The following is a 25,856-nucleotide window of genomic DNA, read 5'->3' as shown; positions in this document are numbered from 1 at the left end:
GTCGCAGCCAATGAGCAGGTGGTGTTTGGGTGCGATGAATAGAGAGTGAAGAGAGGGTTATTCTCCCTCCTACACCATGTGATGACGGCCAGAGTGACTATAACACTGGAGCGATGGTTTTTAGTCACTTTCAACAGCAACAAAACGGCAACAGCATCACTGACGTAAAGCAACCACAAAAAGAACCGGAGCAGCACCGCGCTCAGAACAACGGGAATTGGACTTGGTCACCCAATATTGGGACCAAACACACAGAATGGAAATAGACAGCATACTGGATGGAGTGAGGATGTCGACGGAATATGTCGCCTTGAGTCTTTGACTGTAATATCTAGCAGTCGGCGACAGCATCTTTCTGATTCTGAATTGCAATGCATTCGGTAAGGAGAGTTATGACAGGAGTTGCTGCAGGCTGCCGCATTGCCTGACCGCTTCAAGGTAGCATAGTGTAATGATTTTATGGTAATTGTAATGTTAGATTATTTTGGGTGGGGATGGATGATAACGGTTGTCTCACAATTGTGTGTTTAGGCTTCCAACATAGCCAGGTTAGAGATGCAATCGGTGACTGAACATAGGCTATTCATAGACCTAATTGGGAAGTCAGCAACAGTCAGTATTGCGACTGATTTGAGAGCTATAAATGTCAACATATGAGAAGAAAGTTGGAAACAGAAGTCAAATGTTAGATAGGTACAGGTGGAAACATAATGGCGCTGTCCAAAAAGTGAATGCAGCCAATGTTGCACCTTCTATCACAGGCCTACTCAGGAGGACCCAGGACGATATCTGAAGTCAGGCTTTGATTTTAGGGAACTGATTGAGAGGGTCCAATAGGCATATACGTGACGCATTCATTGTTGGAGGTTTTGGCTCCATCGACGGTAATATTTTACCAACCATTCAATATTGGCCGTGGAAGCAAGGACGATGGCTCACTTGCAAGCGGGCTTGTCTCCAGAAACCCTGGAGAAAGCCAAGGTGGAGTTAAAGGAGAACCCCGACACTCTACATCAGGACATTCAGGAGGTGAGGGACATGATCATCACCCGCCCAGACATTGGCTTTCTTAGGACAGAAGATGCTTTCATCCTGCGCTTTCTCCGAGCGCGGAAATTTAATCATTTCGAATCGTTTCGTCTCTTGGCCCAGTATTTCGAATATCGTCAGCAAAATCTGGATATGTTTAAAAATCTCAAAGCAACCGACCCGGGAATCAAGCAAGCTCTCAAAGACGGATTTCCGGGGGTGCTGACCAACTTGGACAGATATGGCAGGAAAATACTGATTCTCTTTGCTGCTAACTGGGACCAGAGCAGGTAATGTCCGTTTGATATTTGGGAGCTGTCTTTTCAGAACTACTGTAACGCCACTTGACAGTTTGCTTTTAGTCGACCATCTATATATTTTCCCACAACTCTGTGGCATTGGCTTTGTTATAGCCTAGTCTCATGAATTTAACCAAAACATAAATTGAACTATTAACCAAAAGGCGAGCCCTGTCAGTGTCTCATTGATGTAGGCCAGGGAATGGGCATAGACTAGGCTGCACAGGTCAGTAAAAATGCTAGCACCCCACTAGTGAATGAGGACTGTAAGTGTTGAACCAGATACAATCAAATTACGTTTCACCACATTACTTTAGAGATTTGAGTTTGTGATTTCCTTTACTTTAAGGGCCCACTCATGTGATCTCCATAGTCACAATGAAAATACATTAGTAATTTCACACAATAGTGGGATGTGATAAACACACAAAAGGTCATCAGGAGTGTCCATTAACTTAATGACAGCACTCATTCAAGTCAAGTTGTCTCTGCAATCTGGATCTCTGTGTATTACTCTCCTGAATTAAAAGGTTAAAGAGTCACATTCTGCATTTACTGCCAAACAAGGGTATGCTGGTTACATTTCATTTTTACAGTTAACTATTTAACTGGGATTACAGTACTAGAATAGTCTCCTAATGCTTTTGCTCACCTCTATAGGTATACATTTGTGGATATACTGCGATCTATTCTGTTGTCGCTGGAGTCCATGATAGAAGATCCAGAGCTACAGGTGAATGGATTTGTCCTGATCATCGACTGGAGCAACTTCACATTCAAACAAGCCTCCAAACTAACACCGAGTATGCTGAGACTGGCCATAGAAGGTCTACAGGTAACAGTCTCAACATTCTTATAAACCTTCTCTTTGCTGGGCTCCACATCACTCAGATTAATAATAAGTTCCTAGCTACTTTTGACAATAAACTCCAATTTACTGAGATTACCCAGATTAGAGGGGTTCGCTACATTTACTGATTTTAGTCAAGCCTGAAACAATAACGTTTTTGGGGGATTTTGAATACACCAGACACTTGTCACTCTTGCAGTGTGGAAGTGCAGATCTTCGTTGTTGTCATGGTCGGTTATAGAAATATACCACTACTGCTACTAGTTTATATGGGGGGAACATTAGCGACAAGCTATATATAACCACACATGGTTCTGCACACCTGGGATGCTTGCTGGAGTAATGGGACAAGTCACCGGATCTTAATGAAAAACAGTTTCTGACCAACTTTCTTATCATTCTCTTGGTGATGTGACAAGCTGTTATAATGTAAATGCACATCCACTCAATAATCACTCCTCTGTACTCTCAGAAATTACTTTACAATCAAAGACTTGCATAAGAAATTAATTACGACGTTTCCATTTTGATTTCTGAGCCTATGATTGCAATCTTCAGCAGGTGATGCAGAGACTCAAATTTGAACAACATTCCTTTGACCCTGTTCAATATTTTCTAATGGAATACAAAAGACAAGGTCTCTGTCCAAGTGCATCCTTTGGGAGGTGGCCAACCAAATTATAAATATGATGTGTAGCCTAATAACAAAATGCATACAGCAATTGCAAATTACATTTTTGACATTTAGCAGACACTCTTATCCAGAACGACTTATAGGAGCAATTAGGGTTAAGTGCCAAGCTCAAAGGCATAGAATGATTTTTCACATAGTCGGATCTGTGATTCAAATCAGCAACCTTTTGTTTATTGGCTCAATGCTCTTAACCGCTAGGCTATCTGCCAACCAATTCCTCTGTAGTCCATCATTCAAATGTTAATGTATGGAAAGTTAAGATAGGCTAGTTCCGTAGATATGTAGCCATGTAATATGTAGCCATGTTATCACCAGAAAGGTTCCTTGACTGAATATCGATGGAGGACCATGATGAGGCCATTGCACATTCCACTGCCTCTCCAGACACAGATTAGACTGTGAATAATTGATCACTACTATTAGTATCTCTGCCTCCCAATGTGCCGCTATCAAATCATGCGGGAACACTGTTGTCATCCTTTGAATGAAAAATAAAATACAACCCAACAGAAACATTGTACTTACTAATGGAATCAGCCACATAATCAACAGTTACTGGCTAAACATTTCTCCCTGTCTGAGTCGGAGACGAACAGCTCCAACAGAAACCCATTTCAATCTGAGCAAGTTTATATCGACAATACATAATATATGATCATCGGTTCTACAATAGTAGATACTTCATAAGGTATATATGCTATTTATTATATGGTATGGTATCTTCAACTATTGATTTTCCACCTCAGACACAAAATGTGTTGTCCAGTGCCTGACCCTTCTCCTCATAATGCTTCTCTCCAGTGTAATGGATAGTGGTGACATCCTATCTGTGAGCCCGCTTGACACTGAACACTGAGAGCATCTCAGGGTGTTGTGGCCCTCTGGTGGGTTGTGTAATGACATTGAAGGGCTCATGTGTGCCAGCCCGCCTCATGATTCACTATGACTGTCAAGAAGGGCCTGATCTGCTAAAGAAATCACACACAAAGAAAAGCACATTCAAGACATCACCATTAGGTTTTCATCCTCAGCTGAGGTTAACACTCGTTGCCTCTACGGGTATTGATTTTTGAAATTGCCAAGACGTCAAGACGTTGTTGTTTTTTGTTGTGAAGGACATGGTATAGCTAATGATTTATCCATATTACATATCATTTGTACTTGCATCAGGTGCAGCTCACTGTTTGCTGCCCACCAGTGTGTTTGTGTGTTTGTATTCCGGATCTCGGTTCAGCTTCTTTATCATTTTCTGACAGTACATTTGTTAATGCACGTGGGTGGTGTGTTCAGAATAACATGATGAAATTCAACATTACTAACAATGACATTTTTTTTAACACTTCCACTGGCAACAATGAAAGCACTCTGCTTACAGAATTTGAAAAAGATTATGGAAGATTATGAAGCTTAACAGAAAAATGAAAATTAACCGAAAATCTGAACATACCCCCATAAGGATATTTCAAAATGCATCTCCAACTGTGTCTGCTAAATAACTAAATTGTAATTGTCAATGTGTGATAATTCAGTTTCCTATTCCCAAACTGACAGTCACATCTATTATTGTTGGAATAGCTAATACACAGAGCACAGCTCTAGTACAGATTTCATTGCATATTGCAAAACAAAGAGAAAGAAATTAACACTTGTTTAGAGTGTGGGTATTCTTGGCAAATCAATATCAAGAGAAACAAATGGTTGAAATGAGTAGAACACTCCATGCTGGCCTTGGTTTCCCCAAGCTATGCTTTGTTATCTTAGAGCCTCTGTTGTTTCCTCTTGCTCGCCCGCCCGCCCGCTCCCTCTCTCTCTCTCTCTCTCTCTCTCTCTCTCTCTCTCTCTCTCTCTTCTCTCTCTCTCTCTCTCTCTCTCTCTCTCTCTCTCTCTCTCTCTCTCTCTCTCTCTCTCTCTCTCTCTCTCTCTCTCTGTCTCTCTCTCTCTCTCTCTCTCTCTCTCTCTCTCTCTGTCTTAGCCATGCCTTTTGTCCCTCTTAGTCTAGAGAATAACCTGTGTTCGGCAGCCAATCACAAAAGACCAGTCTTCCCCATCCCATCCCACAAGTTTCCGTGGCAACCTGTCCAACCGCCATGCTATGTACTATCCAGATGGACTGTGCTGCTAGATGAGAGAAACACACTTCTGCCATTCTCTTTCAGAGTGGGTGATGATGTGTGCATTATTTCGGTGGTTTTAAGACAGATTGGGGGACAAATGTTTTACATTAACATAATTCTGCAGACGTAGGGCTGTAGTCAGTCCCTCTCTTCATATGGTCTGCTTCTCCATAATTATGTAATTTGGTGCAATGGTGTTAATTCACATCTTAAAAGGTGACAGTTTAAAACCCATTTAGCCAGGCTCAATCAATTAGTTATATATGATCAATAAATTGTATATGAGTGCAACACATTTTTTAAATGCTCTTACATTTTTATATTTGAGCCATTTAGCAGACGCTCTTATACAGAGCAATTTACAAGAGCAATTAGGTAAAAATAAGAGCAAGAGCAATTAAGCTCCTTGCTCAAGGGCACATCGACAGATTTTCACCTTGTCGGCTTGGATTTGCACCAGCGACCTTTCGGTTACTGGCACAATGCTCTTTAACCGCTAGGCTACCTGCCGCCAAATCTTCATCACTATTATTAATGATTGTGGGAGATCGTCAGTGAAATAATTGGAACTGCGAGAGGTTCATGCTTGGAGCTATTTTTAGAGCTCATTTTTTGAGCACTCTATAAAGTATTTATATTGCATTGCCATTTTTTTCTAAGTGTATAGTGGTGAAAAACTACATTTTGTTCATTCACAAACAAATGTGTTTTTTCCCCCTGCATATGGCTAATAGACTTATTTCAGTAGCAGCAGATAATGCCGTGTTGTGCTTTGAGGACAGTGGCTGTAGTTATACAGTATATGATGTTCTGTCTGAGGCTTGGGAGAAGGAAAGTCTACTTTTGTGAAGAGGTGTAGTATAAATATGATTTATGGCTTTATCCTTTACAATTAAAGTGCTAGATAATTTGATGGAATAGTTATTTTTTTGCTGTGCGTTAACTTGGGCTTTGCCTGAGCTTGGTGTGCCCTTGAGAGTGGTTCAATTGATTGAAAGCTGTTATCTCTGTCTGTGTCTTTTCCCTTTGTTATCTAACATCTCATCCCTGAGATTGTATATCTATTAGATGCCCAGTCAGTCTCTCACCCATCAATACTCTTCTACATACTGTAGCTACATATTGTATATACACTACATGACCAAAAGTATGTGAACACCTGCTCGTCGAACATCTCACGCCAAAATCATCTGCATTAATGTGGAGTTGGTCCCCCCTTTGCTGCTACAATAGTCACCACTCTTCTGTGAATTCTTTCCGCTAGAAATTGGAACATTTCTGCTGGGACTTGCTTCCATTCAGCCACAAGAGCATTAGTGAGGTTGGGCACTGATGTTGGGCGATTGGACCTGGCTCACAGTCGCCATTCCAATTCATCCCAAAGGTGTTCGATGGGGTTGAGGTCATGACTGTGCAGGCCAGTCAATATATTCCTCACCGATCTCGACAAACCATTTTTGTATGGACGTCGCTTTATGCACGGGGGCATTTTCATGCTGAAACAGGAAAGGGCCTTCCAGAAACTGTTGCTACAAAGTTAGAAGCACAGAATAATCTAGAATGTCATTATATGCATCATGTTAAGATTTCCCTTCTCTGGAACTAAGGGGCCTAGTCCTTGGAACTCGGTAGTGAGTGTTGCAACTGAGAACAGACAATTTTTACGGGATACACGCTTCAGCACTCGGCGGTCCCGTTCTGTGAGCTTGTGGGGCCTAGCACTTTGCGGCTGAGCTGTTGTTTCTTCTACACATTTCCACTTCACAATAACAGCACTTACAGTTGACTGGGGCAGCTCTATCAGGGCAGAAATTTGACGAACTGACTTATAGGAAAGGTGGCATCCTATGAAGGCTCTTCAGTAAGGCCATTCTACTGCCAATGTTTGTCTATGGAGATTGCATGGCGGTGTACTCAATTTTATACACCTGTCAGCTACGGGTGTGGCTGAAATAGCCGGATCTACTAATTTGAAGGGGTGTCCACATACTTTGTATGTATTGTATATGTGTCAGGGTTAGGGTCAATTCAGGATGTACACTGAAATTCCAATTCCAATTATCCTCAATGATTTTCAGTGAGGGAAAATGTGAATTTTCATTTACTTTCTGAATTGACGGGAATGGAAATGGAATTGACCCCAACCCGTTATGTAGTAATGAAGGGAGAAAACCCTATTCCCAGACAGATACCTCTTACAAGTTCAAACCCCCGAGCTGACAAGGTACAAATCTGTTGTTCTGCCCCTGAACAGGCAGTTTTCCCGCTGTTCCTAGGCAGTCATTGAAAATAAGAATTTGTTCTTAACTGACTTGCCTGGTCAAATAAAGGTAAAATAAAAATAAAATAAATAAAAATTACAGGTGGATAAAATAGCCATTGAGCTTTGAGGGGATTATACAAAGTGTTTTTCCTTTCCTACTTGTAGTGAAAACTCCAGGAGAAGAACACAGATCAGATCCTAATGCCATTCCATTAATAACTTGTTGAGCTATGATAAATTCCCATCGATCGCATGTTTTATTAAGCCCACCCACAGGATGGATGAATTGAAAGCAGCAAACCGCTCGACATGGTCCTCTAAGCTTGCCGATAACGCAGTGGACTTGCTCCATTCTATTCAAATTGTATTTATGAATTTAGTCCTGAACTAGAACCTTTTCAATGTGTTTATCGCCAAAGTATACCCAAAAGCTGTGAAATATGGATTTGACCTTCCCTCAGTCGAGTCTAGACTTTTATCAAGGGCGAGTCTGTATAATATTTATAGATTCGACCTGTTAAAACATTTTGAGTGATTCAGAAGAACAGAGCCTTTCCTCAGTGAGAGGTCAGGAATTATGCTGTGCTGTGCTCAATAGTGCAGTATGCACATGTAACAAGTTCAACCAAAGTGCTCCCTCCATCTCTCTGTCTGATTGGGAGTCTCCCATCTGAATGTTCAGCTCCACTGCCTCGTATCCCACAGCCCCGTCCAGGGGACTCTCAGCTGGCTGAGGAATCAGCAGCAGACATACAGTATTTTGGACCGAGGGGCAGAGGAAAACCAATTGTTAGTTTGCTTGCCTCAGATTCCGATTCCGCCTGGCACTCTGGAGTTGTAATGTTGTTTCTCCTGCAGAAGAACTGTGCTGGTCTGGTCTGTAACGGAATGTGGTTTTGCCGATAAGTGGAGCTTCATCCCTCACAATGAACTTTCCCCCAACTTTTTCACTTTACTTTTTCCCAAATTAACAGGCCGGATCTGGCAGGTGCAGATAAAGTGTCTCCTGTGGTGCGTACGTTATTGACGTGACCTATCGTTTGTAACTGTCTCTCTTCTCTCTCCTTTCTCCTCTCTCTATTTCCATGGCTACATATTAATCCAGGGTCTGTCTCTTCAAAGAAAGCAGAGAATGGCTTTATGTCATTTTCAGTTTTCACTTAATGTAGCTCTCAATCAAAAGCCTTCCCCAGATAGCCTACTACAAAGTGCTGTGGGCCTGTTTATATTGTAGTCTGCTGTTAAACTAGTGCATATGAAGAGGCCCGATTCCAGCACTGGCAGATCCGTGGGAAGAAAGGGTGCTGAGGGGGCTGCAGAACCCCCTGAAAAATCATAATAATAATAATATATATATATATAAATGGCGGAAAAAATATTAAAATCCACAAAAGTGGGCCTTTAATAGTGCTGTATTAGCGGACCAATATAGCGTCTGTTGCATGGGCCAAAATATTTTTTAAGCGCCCTCTCCCTTGAAAATAAATAATGATAAAACGCAACATCCCCACCCCCAAACTACTTCCAGTGGCTGTAAGTAAAGGTATATAACAAAGTAGCATCTTCACTTTTAGGCTACATTTTCTTTTTGAAAAGGACTCCACTAAATTGATGTTTTCTTTTTTCATTTTCACAGCAGGATTAATTCACTCCATCCTTTATCAATGACTCCTGAAAAGACCAGAGCTGAATTTAGAGAGCTCGTCAAGCCTATCCTATGAAAAGAAAAATGAATCCAGGAAAAGATGGGCTCATCAGCTTCACAAAAAATTATGTGAAAACATGGGAGTCCTTTCCAGAATTTTCAACATCAACAGTAGTGAAAAACGCACAGATTGACAATTCATGTAATCAGATTTACATATTATAGGCTATAACTTTTAGTACACCATCTCATCTCTTGGGTTTGCATGCATATACCCTTTTGTCATGTTTACGAATCAGTTGCCAAATTCATTCCAGACCATGAAGCTCAACTTCAAATGAGATTCATTCAAAATGGGGATAGTGCATTCACTGTTGCAATCGGGCTAATCAGCATTTTCTGGTTGACAAATCACATGTCATCAGTGTATACCATTGAGTCCTTGTGGAACAACACATTCTGGGATTTTGCCAGTATGTGTTCATCAGTGTTCACTGAGGGGTTTGACAGCTTGGCTTTATAGGCTTCTATTGCCATCAGTGCCTTTCTGCAATGCAAGGAAAGTCTCATCAGCAATCTCTGCCTTGTTAGGTGGGCTGCCCTTGAATCTCTGCCCTAGTTTCTTGCTTTTGTTGCTTGGGAAAATCTATGAGGTAACATCAGGCAACCTATATGTTTTCAACAAAAGGACAAGCATATCAGGAGGCTAAACTGTGACATAACAGTCACCAAGAGATAAAAAAAATATATATGTTTGGTTATTAACTAAAACATCTAAACAGAAGCTAATAAATCAATTGAACTGATCTTGTGATAAAAGATCTTTGGAGCCCTGCAAAATGGCCTACGTATGCCCACATCCATCTGATCATGTTCCATGTTGCTGGCTTCTGATGATGCTTGGATGTCATTTGCCTTTTTAGTTGCTCACAGTTAAAGATGCATATGCATAAATCGCTCCGGCATTTCCTGGTTGCTAAAATTCTTATAGTTCGCCTAATTTCAGTTTATGTGACAAAACAATCAAATATAGTATAGAGAATCATTGTACCATCTAAAGCGCTGTGAAAGGTATTGTCCATAATCAAAAATGTTGTATTTTCAGCTGTTTGAAGCTGGTGTACAAAACAGAAAGTAAAAGACACAAAAATGAATCTTAAAAACAGGTTGCATAGAAATAGCACACATATAACAGATCTATCCCTTCTTAGACTTGCTTTCAATAACAATGACAGATGTTTAACACACATTTCTATGTGAATTTGGTCTGGTCACCCAAAAAGTTACATATTGCAGCTTTAAGCTTCATGCTCTCTCAATTATGGAAGTTTTCCTCTCCAAATGAAACTGTAGCAGAAGTAGCTTGTAGCTAGAATACATCAAAGAGGGCAGCAGTGGTTTTCTATTCTTCCCCTTTCCCTCCTTCCTCCAACATCGTACTAGAGGTACAGACCAACAACAACAACCAGTCTCCATCCTGCATTCTATTTTGTGTTTCTTATATATTCAGTGTACAAAACATTAAGAACAGCTGTTATTTCCATGACATAGACTGACCAGGCGAATCAAATCAAATCAAATCAAATGTTATTTGTCACCTGTGCTGAATACAGGTGTAGAACTTACAGTGAAATACTTACTTGCAAGTCCTTAACCAACAATGCAGGTTTAAGAAAATACCTAAAAAAAAGAAGTATGAGATAAGAATAACAAATAATTAAAGAGCAGCAGTAAATAACAATAGCGGGGCTAAATACAGGAGGTACCAGTACAGAGTCAATGTGCAGGGGCACCGGTGTTGTACTGTTTTTTTCCAGGTGAAAGCTATTATCTCTTATTGGTGTTACTTGTTAAATTCACTTCAATCAGTGTAGATCAAGGGGAGGAGACAGGATAAAGAAGGATTTTTAAACTTTGAGACAATTGAGACATGTATTGTGTATATGTGCCATTCAGATGGTGAATGGGCAAGACAAAAAAATGTAAGTGCCTTTGAACGGGGTATGATAGTAGGTGTCGGGCACACCGGTTTGTTTCATGAACTGCAACGCTGCTGGGGTTTTCACACTCAACAGTTTCTCGTGTGTATCAAGAATGGTCCACCCTAGTGGTTAGAGTGTTGGACTAGTAACTGGAAGGTTGCAAGTTCAAACCCCCAAGCTGACAAGGTACAAATCTGTCGTTCTGCCCCTGAACAGGCAGTTAACCCGCTGTTCCTAGGCCGTCATTGAAAATAAGAATTTGTTCTTAACTGACTTGCCTAGTTAAATAAAGGTAAAATAAAAAAAATTAAAAGGACATCCAGCCGACTGTGGGAAGCATTGGAGTCAACATGGGCCAGCATCCCTGTGGATGCACATTGTAGAGTCCATTCCCCCAAAGAATTGAGGCTTTTCTGAAGGCAAAAGGAAGTTGTTAGGAAGGTGTTCCTAATGTTTGGTATACTCAGTGAATAATGCAGATGGCACCTTCATCCTAGTCAAAGCTGTCGGATGTATCACTCTCCCTGTCCACTATCAGCTGTTCCTTATGATGTTGTGCCTGAAAAATGTCTCAGCCTGTGAGCAGCTCTACTGGTGCCAGTCGCTGGACCGCCCAGTGTCCTTGCAGCCAGGCCAAGGGATGCTAACCCAGCTGTCCAGCATCACCGTGGCAACAGGGGCTGTCCTTCCTGAGATAGACAGAGCCCTTAAAGCTCAGTTCTGTCGTCTTCACCATCAAAGCACATGGCTCTTTTCTCTCTCAGTCCAGGCAGGGCAAGAGCAAACACATGCTAGCCCCACTGAGGGTGATGAGGAGTATCCTGAACAAATTATGGACTGATCCCTGTGATGTAAAGGGATTAAGGTGTATGGATCCTTCTGTTTGGCGTCTAGGCCTAGACGTGCACAAGAAGCCATTAGTGCCCTGTTTTAAAAATTAACAGGTATCTGGTTATCTGCAAACTATGCATAGCCAAGAGGCAAGATCTATCACACTGCAAGGATACCCTCTGACACTTCATTTTTTTGTCTGAAAGTGTGATAGAGAGAATTAGTGTTGTGAGTTGATTACCATGCTTAGTAGAAGTATGCATCCAGCTGGGTAGATAGGTATAGCACAGCTTGTGTTATTGAAGAATTCTCAGTGTTGGTTCTCTGAGCTGGGAGGAAAAAACTCAATAATAGCAGTCTGAGACAGATTTAAGAGGGAAACCCTACTGGAAAAAAAACATAATAGCCTAATTTTCAAGCTGGTCCACACTGGGCTATGTTGTCCATGCAGATCGGATTGCTGGTCAAGATGGTCTGACCAGCATGGTCTAGCTGGTTAGGCTGGCGATGCTGGTGAACAGCTCATGCTGGTATGCCAGTGATTCTGGTATGCAGGTGACCAGCTCATGCTGATGTGCTGGTGATGGTGTTATGCTGGTGACCAAGCTGGTCCATGCTGGTCTATGCTAGTCCAGCATGGTCTAGCTGGTGAAGCTAGTCTGCAAAACCACGCCCATCATTATCATATTTCCCAGCATGCTCGTTGCAGTTTGATTTTTGGAATTGTTTTTTTCAATATCAGTATTTTTGCAAGTACTTGATTGATTAATCGATTAAATTATCTTATGCTACACAAAGATAAATAACATTTTCTAAACTAATCCAATCTGTTAGTTGGAGTTATTGCACCTGTTACCGAAATGGTTGTTCCAGTTTAGGTGGTTACAGTGCATTTGGAAATTATTCAGACCTCTTTTCCACGTTTTCTTGCAATACAGCCTTGTTCTAAAATGGATGAAATTACTTTTTTTTCCATCAATCAACACACAATACCACACAATGACAAAGCGAAAACAGGTTCTTAGACAATTTAGCAACATTTTTATTTATTTAAATACCCTATTTATGTAAGTACTCAGACCTTTTACTATGGGACTCGAAATTGAGCTCAGGTGCATCCTGTTTTCATTGATCATCCTTGAGATGTTAAACAACTTTATTGGAGTCCACCTGTGGTAAATTCAATTGATTGGACATGCTAAAATGTCCAATGACCTGTTTTTGCTTTGTCATTATGGGGTATTGTGTGTATATTGATGAGGGGGAAAAACTGTTAAATACATTTTAGAATAAGGCTGTAATTTAACATCCCTTGGGGCGTCAGGTAGCCTAGTGGTTAGAGCATTGTACTTGTAACTGAAAGGTTGCAAGATCGAATCCCTGAGCTGACAAGGTAAAAATCTATCATTCTGCCCCTGAACAAGGCGGTTAACCCACTGTTCCTAGTCCGTCATTGAAAATAAGAATTTGTTCTTAACTGACTTGCCTGTTAAATAAAGGTACAATCTAATAAATTACAACATTTGGAAAAATTCAAGGTGTCTGAATACACTGTAGGTAGTAATTTATTAATATTTCTAACCCGGGCAGTCATTCTGAATGCAGATTTTAGGTGAATGAAAGTTCCAATTGTTGGATATCCCCAATCTGTCAGGATTCCAATAGGAATTAAACATTACTTTGCAAGCCAGCATAATGTGACTTGATGCTGGTGATGTTGGTCACTAGTGTCCAAAACACAGTGAAGGCTGGTCAGCAGCAAAACACAGCAAAAGGCTGATCACCAGTGAAAACTAAGCAAAACACCAGCAAAAACATGGGGAAGAGACCAGCAAAAACCAAGCGAATGCACCAGCAAAAGAACAACGAAGGCACCAGCAGAAACACAGCGCATAGCTGATGACCAGAAAAAAAACACAGCAAAGGTTGATCACCAGCAAAAACACAGCGAAGGCACCAGAAAACACAGCGCATGGCGGATGACCAGAAAAAAACACAGCAAAGGTTGATCACCAGCAAAAACACAGCGAAGGCTGGAAGGCTGGTGACCAGCATGACCAGCTTTTCTATGCAGTTTTTTTTCAGCAGGGAAGCTACAGTGAGCTAGCAACACCATTGTCAACTACCTCCATTAGCTAATTCAATTAATACAGGTAGCCATTACACCAGTCTTAAACTTCAGTAAAGTCTGCAGAACAGATGGGAACCAGACTTACACATGAAACTGAGGCATTACCAACTTGTTAAATGTTGTGAGACTATTGTGTATTTTGAGCTTTCCTGGTGATTGTCCTCCCACGGGTTTGACTGTAGCTGTGATGTTGCTCTGCTGCGGTGCCTGTGTGAGATGACTTTACCCTAGATTGTGTCACTAGATTACAGGGTGCACTCTGGGTGTTCCTCCTGCGTCCTCCTCACAAACTATTCCCTAAATCATCAGATTGCTCCTTTACATGAACTTCTCCCCAGGGACACAGTTCTGCTGCTCGTCAGCCAACCCTGTTATATCAGTGTATAATCTCAGAATACTCCCTGTGTCCAAATTATAACAGACCATTATGATAATAATGTTCAATCTACAGTGCCTTCGGAAAGTATTCAGACCCCTTGACTTTTTCCACATTTTGTTTAGTTACAGCCTTATTCTAAAATGGATGAAACATTTTTTTCAGCAATCTAGACACAATATCCCATAATGACAAAGTGAAAACAGGTTTTTAGAATTCTTTGCAAATGTATTCAAAATAAAAACAGAAATACCCTATTTACATAAGTATTCAGACCATTTGCTATGAGACTCGAAATTAAGGTCAGGTGCATCCTGTTTCCATTGATCATCCTTTCGATGTTTCTACACCTGTGATAAATTAAATTGATTGGACATGATTTGGAAAGGCACACACCTGTCTAGATAAGGCCCCACAGTTGACAGTGCATGTCAGAGCAAAAAACTAAGCCACGATGTTGAAGGAATTGTCCGTATAGCTCTGAGACAGGATTGTGTCGAGGCACAGATCTGGGGAAGGGTACCAAAACATTTCTGCAGATATGAAGGTCCCCAAGAACACAGTGGCCTCCATCATTCTTAAATGGAAGAAGTTTGGAACCACCAAGACTCTTCCTAGAGCTGGCCGCCCGGCCAAACTGAGCAAACGGGGGAGAAGGGCCTTGATCAGGGAGGTGACCATGAACCTGATGGTCACTCTGACAGAGCAGAATGGGAGAAACTCCCCAAATACAAGCTTGTAGCGTCATACCCAAGAAGACTTGAGGCTGTAATCACTGCCCAATTTGCTTCAACAAAGTACTGAGTAAAATGTCTGAATACTTACAGTGTGTGTTTCTATTTTTTTCATATACATTTTCTAAAATTTCTAAAAACCTGTTTTTGCTTTGTCATTATGGGGTATTGTGTGAAGACTGGTGAGAGGAAAAAACTATTTAATCAATTTTAGAATAAGCCTGTAATGTAACAAAATGTGGAAAAAGTCAAGGGGTCTGAATACTTTCCGAATGCACTGTATGTCTCAAACCTGCATGGTAATGTAACAGCATGGAAAAAGCCAATGTAAGTGCAATATTGTAACATAAATGGACTGGGTGATTTTCAATGCGCAACATTAACATAAAGCCAATAATGCCTTTATGCAAACCCATCAAGATAAATCTGTGACGTTGGACAAGGAAATGAAAAAGAACAGAATTACCTTTTATTTACATTCTACAAAACAATGTTCAAATCCACTCTCATTAGCCAACATACCCTCCTCATAATGTAGTTTGATAGAATAAAACAATATATACTCTTAGCAAAAACACAGCAAAAGTGGATTACCATACCAACAGGTAGAATAGTGAGTGTGTTTGTGTTTTGTATTGCCCACAGGACAGCTTTCCTGCCAGGTTTGGAGGAATCCATTTTGTGAACCAGCCGTGGTACATCCACGCCCTGTACACTGTCATACGACCCTTTCTGAAGGACAAGACAAGAAAAAGGGTAAGATGTGAGGAAGTTGTTGACTGAACATTCTGAAAAATCACTTTGACAGAGACCAACAAGTCAACTGTGTTGCTGTAACCAATGAATGTCAGGTCATTCTATTCAACATATATCATCGGTTATCATACTTTCTGAATAGCTGCTGTCATAAACATTGTTCAGGTCAGGACTTTTGCTTTTCAAAAGGGCAAATCTATCCACTCCAACAAACTGTAGACTTTTATAGCGTGCTCTAAGACAGTATATACTCATTATCTATCTGTGTCAATGTTGTTGTTTTGTCCAGTGCTTGACTTGGAATAAAACAGAGGCTCCACAATACTTTTGAGCTATTATTCTGTAAGAGGAACATGATCTAAAATAGTAGAATGTTCGAGGTGCCGGTACTCAGTTCCGGTGAGCTCCTGCCCAAGTCAACCACTGGTTTTGCCCATCCCGCTCTAGATCTTCATGCATGGGAACAACCTGAACAGCCTTCACCAGCTCATGCACCCTGAGATCCTGCCCTCTGAGCTGGGTGGGATGATGCCCCCCTACGACATGGGCACCTGGGCCCGCACCCTCCTGGACCACGCCTATGATGAGGAGACTGAGTACTGCCCCGAGTCCTACTCCCTGTCTGTCAAAGACCTGGAGAAAGACCTGTCTCCCAAAACCATGAAGAGGTCAGTCTAGACTCTGGACAGTCATGTTATTCACGTGTGTCAATGTGATAGATTGTGTATTGTGTGTCTTCATACAAGATAAGGTGGAGGTGTCTTCTGAGAAAGCGATATGTTAGTCTGTCAGATATGTCATAACTGATGTATTGTTTCCATTTATAAACCGGATGGTTCCAGCCCTGAATGCTGATAGGCTAAAAGTTGTGGTATATTTAAGAAATAATTAGAGCGTAATTAGAGATTAAAAAGAAGTGTTTTGTCATACACGTGGTATACGGTCTGATATACCACGGCTGTCAGCCAATCAGCATTCAGGGCTCGAACCACCCAGTTTATAATAGACCATATTCCACTGCTATGACAAAAAAATACTATTTACTGGTCTAATTTCGTTGGTAACCAGTTTATGCGTCGTGTCGTGCATAAGAACAGCCCTTAGCCGTGTAATATTGGTCATTTACCACACCCCCTCGGGTCTTATTGCTTAAATATATCATAAAGTATATGGTTCATGTAATAGGGCAGATATGGAATATACTGTACGTAGGGCTTCCTAAAGCTAGAAGAGTAAGTAGAGCTTCCTAGGGCTTCCTAAAGCTAGAAGAGTAAGTAGGGCTTCCTAGAGCTAGAAGAGTAAGTAGGGCTTCCTAGAGCTATTAGAGTAAGTAGGGCTTCTAGAGCTAGAAGAGTAAGTAGGGCTTCCTAGAGCTAGAAGAGTAAGTAGGGCTTCCTAGAGCTAGAAGAGTAAGTAGGGCTTCCTAGAGCTAGAAGAGTAAGTAGGGCTTCCTAGAGCTAGAAGCGTAAGTAGGGCTTCCTAGAGCTAGAAGAGTAAGTAGGGCTTCCTAGAGCTAGAAGAGTAAGTAGGGCTTCCTAGAGCTATTAGAGTATGTAGGGCTTCTAGAGCTAGAAGAGTAAGTAGGGCTTCCTAGAGCTAGAAGAGTGGGTAGGGCTTCCTAGAGCTAGAAGAGTAAGTAGGGCTTCCTAGAGCTATACAATCTATGGAAAACACATCCTACAGTAAGAACAATCCTTTATTAAATTGCACTACACGTGTAGTTTGGTGGAAATTATCCAACCATTATGTAGAAATTATGTTGAATATAATAATAAATTACATTTATCAATCTGACTCCATTATTCTGTGAGAAAATTCAACAGGCCCTGTACGTCTCTGGAGGAATCTAGTCAAGGTAGCGAGCCTTACATCTCCTCTCAGTATGACTATAATGATCATGTGTCTAACTTGCAACATTATGCAATTATTAAGAGACTAGATACGAATAGCTAATCCTGGCAACCAATGTTCTAGCATTAATTTATTCAGACAAGCAGATCAGAGATGTCAACGTGTTACCCAAACGTGTAGTGTAAATAACAACTACAAATAGACCTACTAAATGATGAACATAGTAGTCAATCAAGGAATTACTCTGTAAAACGAGGAATGTATTTACTCAATTCAGCTAATATAATATATTAGTCACAAAATAACTAATGCTCAAACAATTACATGAAATACATGATCCATTGCAGACTAGCACAGTAAATTACTACAACCAATAGGATAAGACTTAACGTGGTTATACGTCTTCAATTCAGAATAATCTCTAAACAAATCAACTCAATTTAAATGATTGGAGCCCACCCCTGTGTCACACCCTCTTTGAACTACCCGTTGTCCGATGAACAAAATAACAGTTTCCCAGTAACAATAAATCCATAGCACTTACAGTACAATAAAACATATATATGGTATCAAAATTCATAGCTCTTTACGATCTCTTGAACAATCCAAACATGACAATTTAATTAACACAGGAACATTAATTTATTCGATTTCACATTTTCATCTAACTTCACATCTCCAAAGGTGTCTGTGCTCTCAGGGTTCTGTGGGAACGTCCCTCCCCACAGAAAACCACAGATAATGTGTTTTTGGGCCCTGTAATAGCCCACAGATGCTCATTCATCCAAACAATGTCATAAATCGTGATTGAGTCATCATGCTGGGCCTCGGCGCCTTCAAGTCGCCAGTCCCGAGTATCACCTTCTCTCATTCTTCTACTACACATGGTAGTGCAGAGCACAAAAATCCATATGCTTGTTTGTGTGTGTGGTGTATTAATGCCCTCTCACTGGCATAATTTAGTTGAATTGCTCTGAGAGATAAGCATTGAAAATTGTATACTTGGAGATTATCTTATTTATTCACTATTCAATATGCTAAATATTGTTCTGTGTGTTTCATTCAGGTGAGTAGTTTAGGAAATCCTCCTTGACATATACACTACCGGTCAAAAGTTTTAGAACACCTACTCAGGGTTTTTCTTTATTTTGACTATTTTCTACTTTGTAGAATAATAGTGAAGACATCAAAACTATGAAATATCACATATGGAATCATGTAGTAACCAAAAACGTGTTATACAATATATTTAATATTTGAGATTCTTCAAAGTAGCCACCCTTTGCCGTGATGATAGCTCTGCACACTCTTGGCATTCTCTCAACCAGCTGCATGAGGTAGTCACCTGGAATGCATTTAAATTAACAGTTGTACCTTCTTAAAAGTTATTTTGTGGAATTTCTTAATTCTTAATGTGTTTGAGCCAATCAGTTGTGTTGTGACAATGTAGGGGTGGTATGCAGAAGATAGACCTTTTTGGTAAAGACTAAGTCCATATTATGGCAAGAACAGCTCAAATAAGCAAAGAGAATCAACAGTCCATCATTACTTTAAGACTTGAAGTTCAGTCAACATGGAAAATTTCAAGAACTTTGAATGTTTCTTCAAGTGCAGTCGCAAAAACCATCAAGCATTTAATGAAACTGGTTCTCATGAGGACCGCCTCAGGAATGGAAGACCCAGAGGTACCTTTTCTGCAGAGGATAAGTTCATTAGTTACCAGTCTCAGAAATTGCAGCCCAAATTAAATGCTTCACGGAGTTCAAGTAACAGACACATCATAACATCAGCTGTTCAGAGGAGACTGTGAATCAGGCTTTCATGGTCAAATTGCTGCAAAGAAACCACTACTAAAGGACACCAAAAATAAGAAGAGACTTGCTTGGGCCAAGAAACATGAGCAATGGTCATTAGACCAGTGATACGCCATCCCATCTGGTTTGGGCTTAGTGGGACTATCATTTGTCTTTCAACAGGCTATTTGATGAAGAAGGAGAGTGATGGAGTGCTGCATCAGATGTCCTGTCCTCCACAATCCCCCGACCTCAACCCAATTGAGATGGTTTGGGATGAGTTGGACCGAAGAGTGAAGGAAAAGCAGCCAACAAGTGCTCAGCATATGTGGGAACTCCTTCAAGACTGTTAGAAAAGCATTCCAGGTGAAGCTGGTTGAGAGAATGCCAAGTGTGTGCAAAGCTGTCATTAAGGCAAAGGGTGGCTATTTGAAGAATCTCAAATATAAAATACACTGCTCAAAAAAATAAAGGGAACACTAAAATAACACATCCTAGATCTGAATGAATGGAATATTCTTATTAAATACTTTTTTCTTTACATAGTTGAATGTGCTGACAACAAAATCACACAAAAATGATCAATGGAAATCAAATTTATCAACCCATGGAGGTCTGGATTTGGAGTCACACTCAAAATTAAAGTGGGAAAACCACACTACAGGCTGATCCAACTTTGATGTAATGTCCTTAAAACAAGTTAAAATGAGGCTCAGTAGTGTGTGTGGCCTCCACGTGCCTGTATGACCTCCCTACAACGCCTGGGCATGCTCCTGATGAGGTGGCGGATGGTCTCCTGAGGGATCTCCTCCCAGACCTGGACTAAACCATCCGCCAAATCCTGGACAGTCTGTGGTGGATGGAACGAGACATGATGTCCCAGATGTGCTCATTTGGATTCAGGTCTGGGGAATGGGTGGGCCAGTCCATAGCATCAATGCCTTCCTCTTGCAGGAACTGCTGACATACTCCATCCACATGAGGTCTAGCATTGTCTTGCATTAGGAGGAACCCAGGGCCAACCGCACCAGCATATGGTCTCACAAGGGGTCTGAGGATCTCATCTCGGTACCCAATGGCAGTCAGGCTACCTCTGGCGAGCACATGGAGGGCTGTGCGGGCCCCCAAAGAAATGCCACCCCACACCATGACTGACCCACCACCAAACCGGTCATGCTGGAGGATGTTGCAGGCAGCAGAATGTTCTCCACGGCGTCTCCAGACTCTGTCACGCCTGTCACATGTGCTCAGTGTGAACCTGCTTTCATCTGTGAAGAGCACAGGGCGCCAGTGGTGAATTTGCCAATCTTGGTGTTCTCTGGCAAATGCCAAACGTCCTGCACGGTGTTGGGCTGTAAGCACAACCCCCACCTGTGGACATCGGGCCCTCATACCACCCTCATGGAGTCTGTTTCTGACCGTTTGAGCAGACACATGCACATTTGTGGCCTGTTGGAGGTCATTTTGCAGGGCTCTGGCAGTGCTCCTCCTTGCACAAAGGCGGAGGTAGCGGTCCTGCTGCTGGGTTGTTGCCCTCCTACGGCCTCCTCCACATCTCCTAATGTACTGGCCTGTCTCCTGGTAGCGCCTCCATGCTCTGGACACTACGCTGACAGACACAGCAAACCTTCTTGCCACAGCTCGCATTGATGTGCCATCCTGGATGAGCTGCACTACCTGAGCCACTTGTGTGGGTTGTAGACTCCGTCTCATGCTACCACTAGAGTGAAAGCACCGCCAGCATTCAAAAGTGACCAAAACATCAGCCAGGAAGCATAGGAACTGAGAAGTGGTCTGGGGTCCCCACCTACAGAACCACTCCTTTATTGGGGGTGTCTGCTAATTGCCTATAATGTCCACCTGTTGTCTATTCCATTTGCACAACAACAACAAATTTATTGTCAATCAGTGTTGCTTCCTAAGTGGACAGTTTGATTTCACAGAAGTGTGATTGACTTGGAGTTACATTGTGTTGTTTAAGTGTTCCCTTTATTTTTTTGAGCAGTGTATATTTTATTTGTTTAATACTTTGGTTACTACATGATTCCATATGTGTTATTTCATAGTTTTGATGTCTTCACTATTATTCTACAAAGTAGAAAATAGTCCAAATATAGAAAAACCCTTGAATGAGTAGGTTTTGTAAAACTTTTGACTGGAAGTGTATCTTTTTTTGACAGTCTATTGTCTCCGTGAGTTTTTTCAGGGCTGTGTCTCTTACGACTTACTGGGTCATGAAATGAGCATTAGGCAAAAAAATGAAATGATGCACTGATCTGCACACAATTGACGGAGCTCTGACTTCTTCTGAGTGCGCTAGCTACTGTAGCTACCTTCTGGAGCATGAACAGAAGTGATGGAGTTTTACCTTCGGCAATAAGCTCAGTTCCACTCCTGCTGCCTCACAAAACCCTCTGACTAAACCTTTACAGACATATGACATTGTCATGAAGGCAGTCCTTCTTGCCTTGGGGAAATTGGCCTCTCTAATGTCCTTTTTTTGAGAGCCATCTCAATTTGTCAAGTGTGTTTGTGTCTGTGCATGCATGCATCTACGTGTGTATGTGTGTCTACCTGAAAGGAAATACATGCACTTCCACCGTTCATAGCACAGACTCTTTAGTGAAAACATGTCTGGATTCAGCAGATTTGAATCAGTGAAATTAATTCTCATTGACATTTCTGCTTACCAAGACAGTAGACCGACACAGCAGGCAAAGCAATGAGAGATACAGCACAGTATGGGATGTTCATAAAGAACATAAAAGCATTGAATAATGTCTTTATTCCTATTGTTAAGCACTCTGTTGCTCTGCACTGCCCCGTATCTGTGACAGAAGAGCATTTGATTGGTGAATCATAGCATCCTGGCCAGGGTCCTGATGTATGGTGAACTAAAGGCTGTAATCACCAGCAGCCATATGATCTGAAGTGACTTCTTTAGTCAGTGCTATTATCTCCCCACTGTACACTGCCATTCATACACTCCACAAAGTTCAAGGAAACATTACCTCATCAATTACTTGATTAAAATAGCAAAATTGTGTATGAGATGAGTCACTGTTAGAGAAGTATATGTTTTGTATGATGAGCCACTCTGTCATGGGGACCCCATAATGACGAAGCCATACTGTACTGTGTGACTATGATGTCTGTGAGTGGAGGCAGATCTGTTTTACTTTACTGCTGCAGTAATGACATAGCTCCCCGCTAGCAGCAGTAGCTGTATGAACTTCTAAATGTTAACCTCACTGAGGCTGACGTGATTGAGTTCTACTATTCATTCCTATGGTAATTTAGCCCCTGTGTTAATTTAGCCCCTGTGTTCATACATTTTATTTTGTTTTGGGGTGTTTTTTTGCCACAGGTGAATGAAGCTCTGGTTGTTGACTTAGTTATCATCATCGGTCATATGAATCTTTCTCTGTCACGGTAGACACAGGAGACCAACCTGTCCCAGATTTCTGCATGATGAATGATAGCTCCCGTTCCCCAAAGCAGCTTAGGCTTTTATTAGAGAAATACATCAAAAATAGGTCAGATCAGTGTCTGAGGGTGACATTTTGTGATCAACTTTTCGGGCTCATGTACTAGACAAGATAACACCATTTATTTTTCTAGGAGAAGATAATTTTATTGATGGTTTTGTGTGCTTGTGCATGTGTGTGCATTTGTGTGTTTGCATGTAACCCAAGGCTTCTTCTAAAACAATTCATGCGGAGGGATTTTGGGATGCATTTATGAAACCCATCTTATATGACCCCCATGTGTGCTACCTGCTCTGCAGGAGGCAAGGGGGCTCTGGGGCTCACACCTTTTCATCCCACTCCTTTGTACTTGAGTAGGTGAGAAGTCATCAGTGATAATGCTTCACTGAGCACAGGCCTCTCGGATGCCAGTCATCTTTTATTTATATCCACAGGTCTCAGTCGGTGGTGGAGCCCGGAGTTCTTAAACGGCCAGAAAAGGTGAAGAGTGAGGAGGAGAACATGCAGCCACTGCTCTCGCTGGACTAATGTAGAGTCTGACACAACACAAACAGCCTAGAAAACATTGACCCTCAGACAGACAGAGACAGACACAGACAGACACAGACAGACACAGACAGAATGACGGGAAAGAATGCCCTTGTTCCCCTGAAACAAAAAAAAAACACAGGTATAAAAAGGAGGTGAGGAGCAGGGAAGAGATTGGAGAACGAGAAGAGCCTGTTCTGGCATCATAAAGATGGCCCGACCCACCATTTTGAGGGATATTTCTAAAAAAATAAATTTAAAAAAAGGAATGAGTTACTAGCAGAGTTCCATTTGTTATTGTTAAGTGCCAATTCAAAACTGTAAATACATTTCTGATCTAAACCCCAGGAGAATGGGGAACTCATTGTGACAGAAACACATCTAGAGACTGCTGTTAATATTCTGTATGTGCTTGTGAAATATTTTGTGAAAAAATGGTACCTTAGGAGGTTGATGGAAAATCATGCATAAAGAGGATTGGGAGCTGGGGACTTTCGGTACAGTTTCTAAAATGTCCAAACCGGCAAGTGCAGCTCAGGATTAGTTCTAATAATGATGAGGTTCTCTTTAAATGTGAAGCAGAAAGTGTCTGACTGCTTGCACAGCAAGGCATGTGGCTCTTTCATTTGAGGAATTCAAACAGACGTTCAGGTTTCTCTATCTAAAAGCAAACTCCCCTTTACTGTTCAAGGCTCAATGAATTATGTGTTTTTGTCAGAGACCACATTTTTTGTTTGGTCTGAATCTTGCTATTGGAATACTTTCATCCAGAATGGCTTCTTATCTATGGTTATCTATGGTTAAATTTGGCTAAACAGTGTCTTCAAACCATTACATTTTTCAACATTTATGAAACATGTGTCAAGGTTAGGTATTTCATATTGCATTTGAGACAAGATACACAGTAAGAAGTGCGTACAGTACCATGAAACAATTCTGCAACAGCAAGGTCACATGACAATTGTTTTATATTTTGAGATTATTTAGTATTAGCTATTGGTTCAGCTCAGAAGTGTTAAGAATGTTTTCTCTGTGTCATGTGATTCCAGAAATGAGTTATTGTTTAAGATGTATTAACTACACTTGCTTTGAGGATTATTTTGAAACTATTTGTTTCAATAGGAGTGAAGCTGTCCACAACAGCATGGCTACACCTACTTGAAAAACAATTTAGATACAGTATTTAAAATATATAGACATTATTTTCTTATATCTTATTTTATGATGGTGGAAGTTAAGATATAATGTAGACTTATATACCGTGTGATAACAGGCTTTTGTAATGGCTGCAAGGGTACAGTCAGTGTATGCCACTGTGTGATCATCCGTTGCGAGCTCCTTTGTTTCTCCCTGCATGGTGGTGAAGCTTGAGGCCATGTTCAGCTCTGGAGCCCCTGAGCCCTGACACAGTGCTGCCTTCCTGTTATGACACTAACATGGGATGAGTTTGTAAATTCACTCTGGAGTGGCTGCCTGCTGCCCAGAACTAGGCCAGGCAGACAGACATTCTTAATACCCAGTGAACACAGTACCGTAAACCGTACAGGAAATGTCAGCTCCAGCTCAATGACTGAGTGACTCGGGCTTTCAACTGCTGCAGACCCAGGGACCTTTTTGGTTGCTTTGGTGAAGAAAGGGTGCCATAAGAGCTTGTCAGTGTTACCCAATCTGTCTGTAGTAACCGTATGTGTGAGATGTTACAATAACTTGATAGCTGAACAATGTAATTTTTTAAATCTAAAGCCTCATTATCAGATGGTGCTGTCTGTGTGCATCACCCTGGTATATTTTTGTGTGATGTTCATCAGTATTTTAAGGCATTCATGGTGCTTGTTTGTCCTGTGCACTATTCAGATCATGCAACAAGAGCAGCAGCGTTTTTGAGAATTGAATATGCTTGTTTAGCATTTGGAATGTTCTTCCAACTCTTTTCATGTATCCAGCCTTGCCATTTCAACCAAAGCCACCCATTGACAAAACAAAGATTTTATTGTATTATGCTTTACTTAACAATAATCCATGGCTTGAAGGTAAAGCAACGACTTATTACGACAATGTATTATTTTTCATGAAATGAATGCATATTATTGCTTTGAGTTAAGTCTTTGGTGTCATGTTTTCATGTCACTTTGATTGTATATACATGTAGGAACAGATGGCAGAGAAACTCAATTTAGAGGTCTAGTCAAATCTCAGATTATTCAAAGAGGACGTGTTGGGCAGAGTGTTTTAATGTTTAAATGTCCTTAAAGAGAACTTGCTGATTTAAATTATGTAACTGAATCAAACATGTCCTGAGCAAAAAACAACCAATAAATATGGACACACTTGGATTGGTATCGCTCTGCTCTCTTATTTACTGTTCTGCACTCCTGTATGCTGCAGAGTATGTTTACATCGAATGAATGTCCTAAAGTGGAAGCCATACTCCTGAGCGCACACCAATTTCACCTATAGGCAGTAAGGCATGCGAGTGAACTAAACAGTGTTAC

The 25,856-nt window shown here is 41.1% G+C and overlaps 1 protein-coding gene across 1 annotated transcript; it reads left to right on the top strand.

Moving 5' to 3' along the window:
* Window positions 1-25,697, top strand: LOC112250132 (clavesin-2). Its single transcript, XM_024420019.2, has 5 exons — window positions 1-1,319; window positions 1,989-2,163; window positions 15,594-15,704; window positions 16,152-16,372; window positions 23,271-25,697. The coding sequence occupies exons 1-5, from the start codon at window positions 931-933 to the stop codon at window positions 23,362-23,364; spliced, it is 990 nt and encodes a 329-aa protein (XP_024275787.1). The 5' UTR covers window positions 1-930; the 3' UTR covers window positions 23,365-25,697.
* The last annotated feature ends 159 nt before the right edge of the window (window positions 25,698-25,856 follow it).

This window comes from Oncorhynchus tshawytscha, linkage group LG05, assembly GCF_018296145.1.
Source record: "Oncorhynchus tshawytscha isolate Ot180627B linkage group LG05, Otsh_v2.0, whole genome shotgun sequence".
In the NCBI taxonomy this organism is placed as follows: Eukaryota; Metazoa; Chordata; class Actinopteri; order Salmoniformes; family Salmonidae; genus Oncorhynchus; species Oncorhynchus tshawytscha.
Note: the sequence above shows the minus strand (reverse complement) of the source record. Positions and strands in the feature narration are given on the sequence as shown.

What these genes read in the sequence shown, in the direction of transcription:
- LOC112250132 (XM_024420019.2), top strand. Translation starts at nt 931, where the DNA reads ATGGCTCACTTGCAAGCGGGCTTGTCTCCAGAAACCCTGGAGAAAGCC. An exon ending in GCTAACTGGGACCAGAGCAG is followed by an intron (nt 1,320 to 1,988) that starts GTAATGTCCGTT and finishes TCACCTCTATAG; the next exon opens with GTATACATTTGTGGATATAC. An exon ending in TCTCCCAAAACCATGAAGAG is followed by an intron (nt 16,373 to 23,270) that starts GTCAGTCTAGAC and finishes TTATATCCACAG; the next exon opens with GTCTCAGTCGGTGGTGGAGC.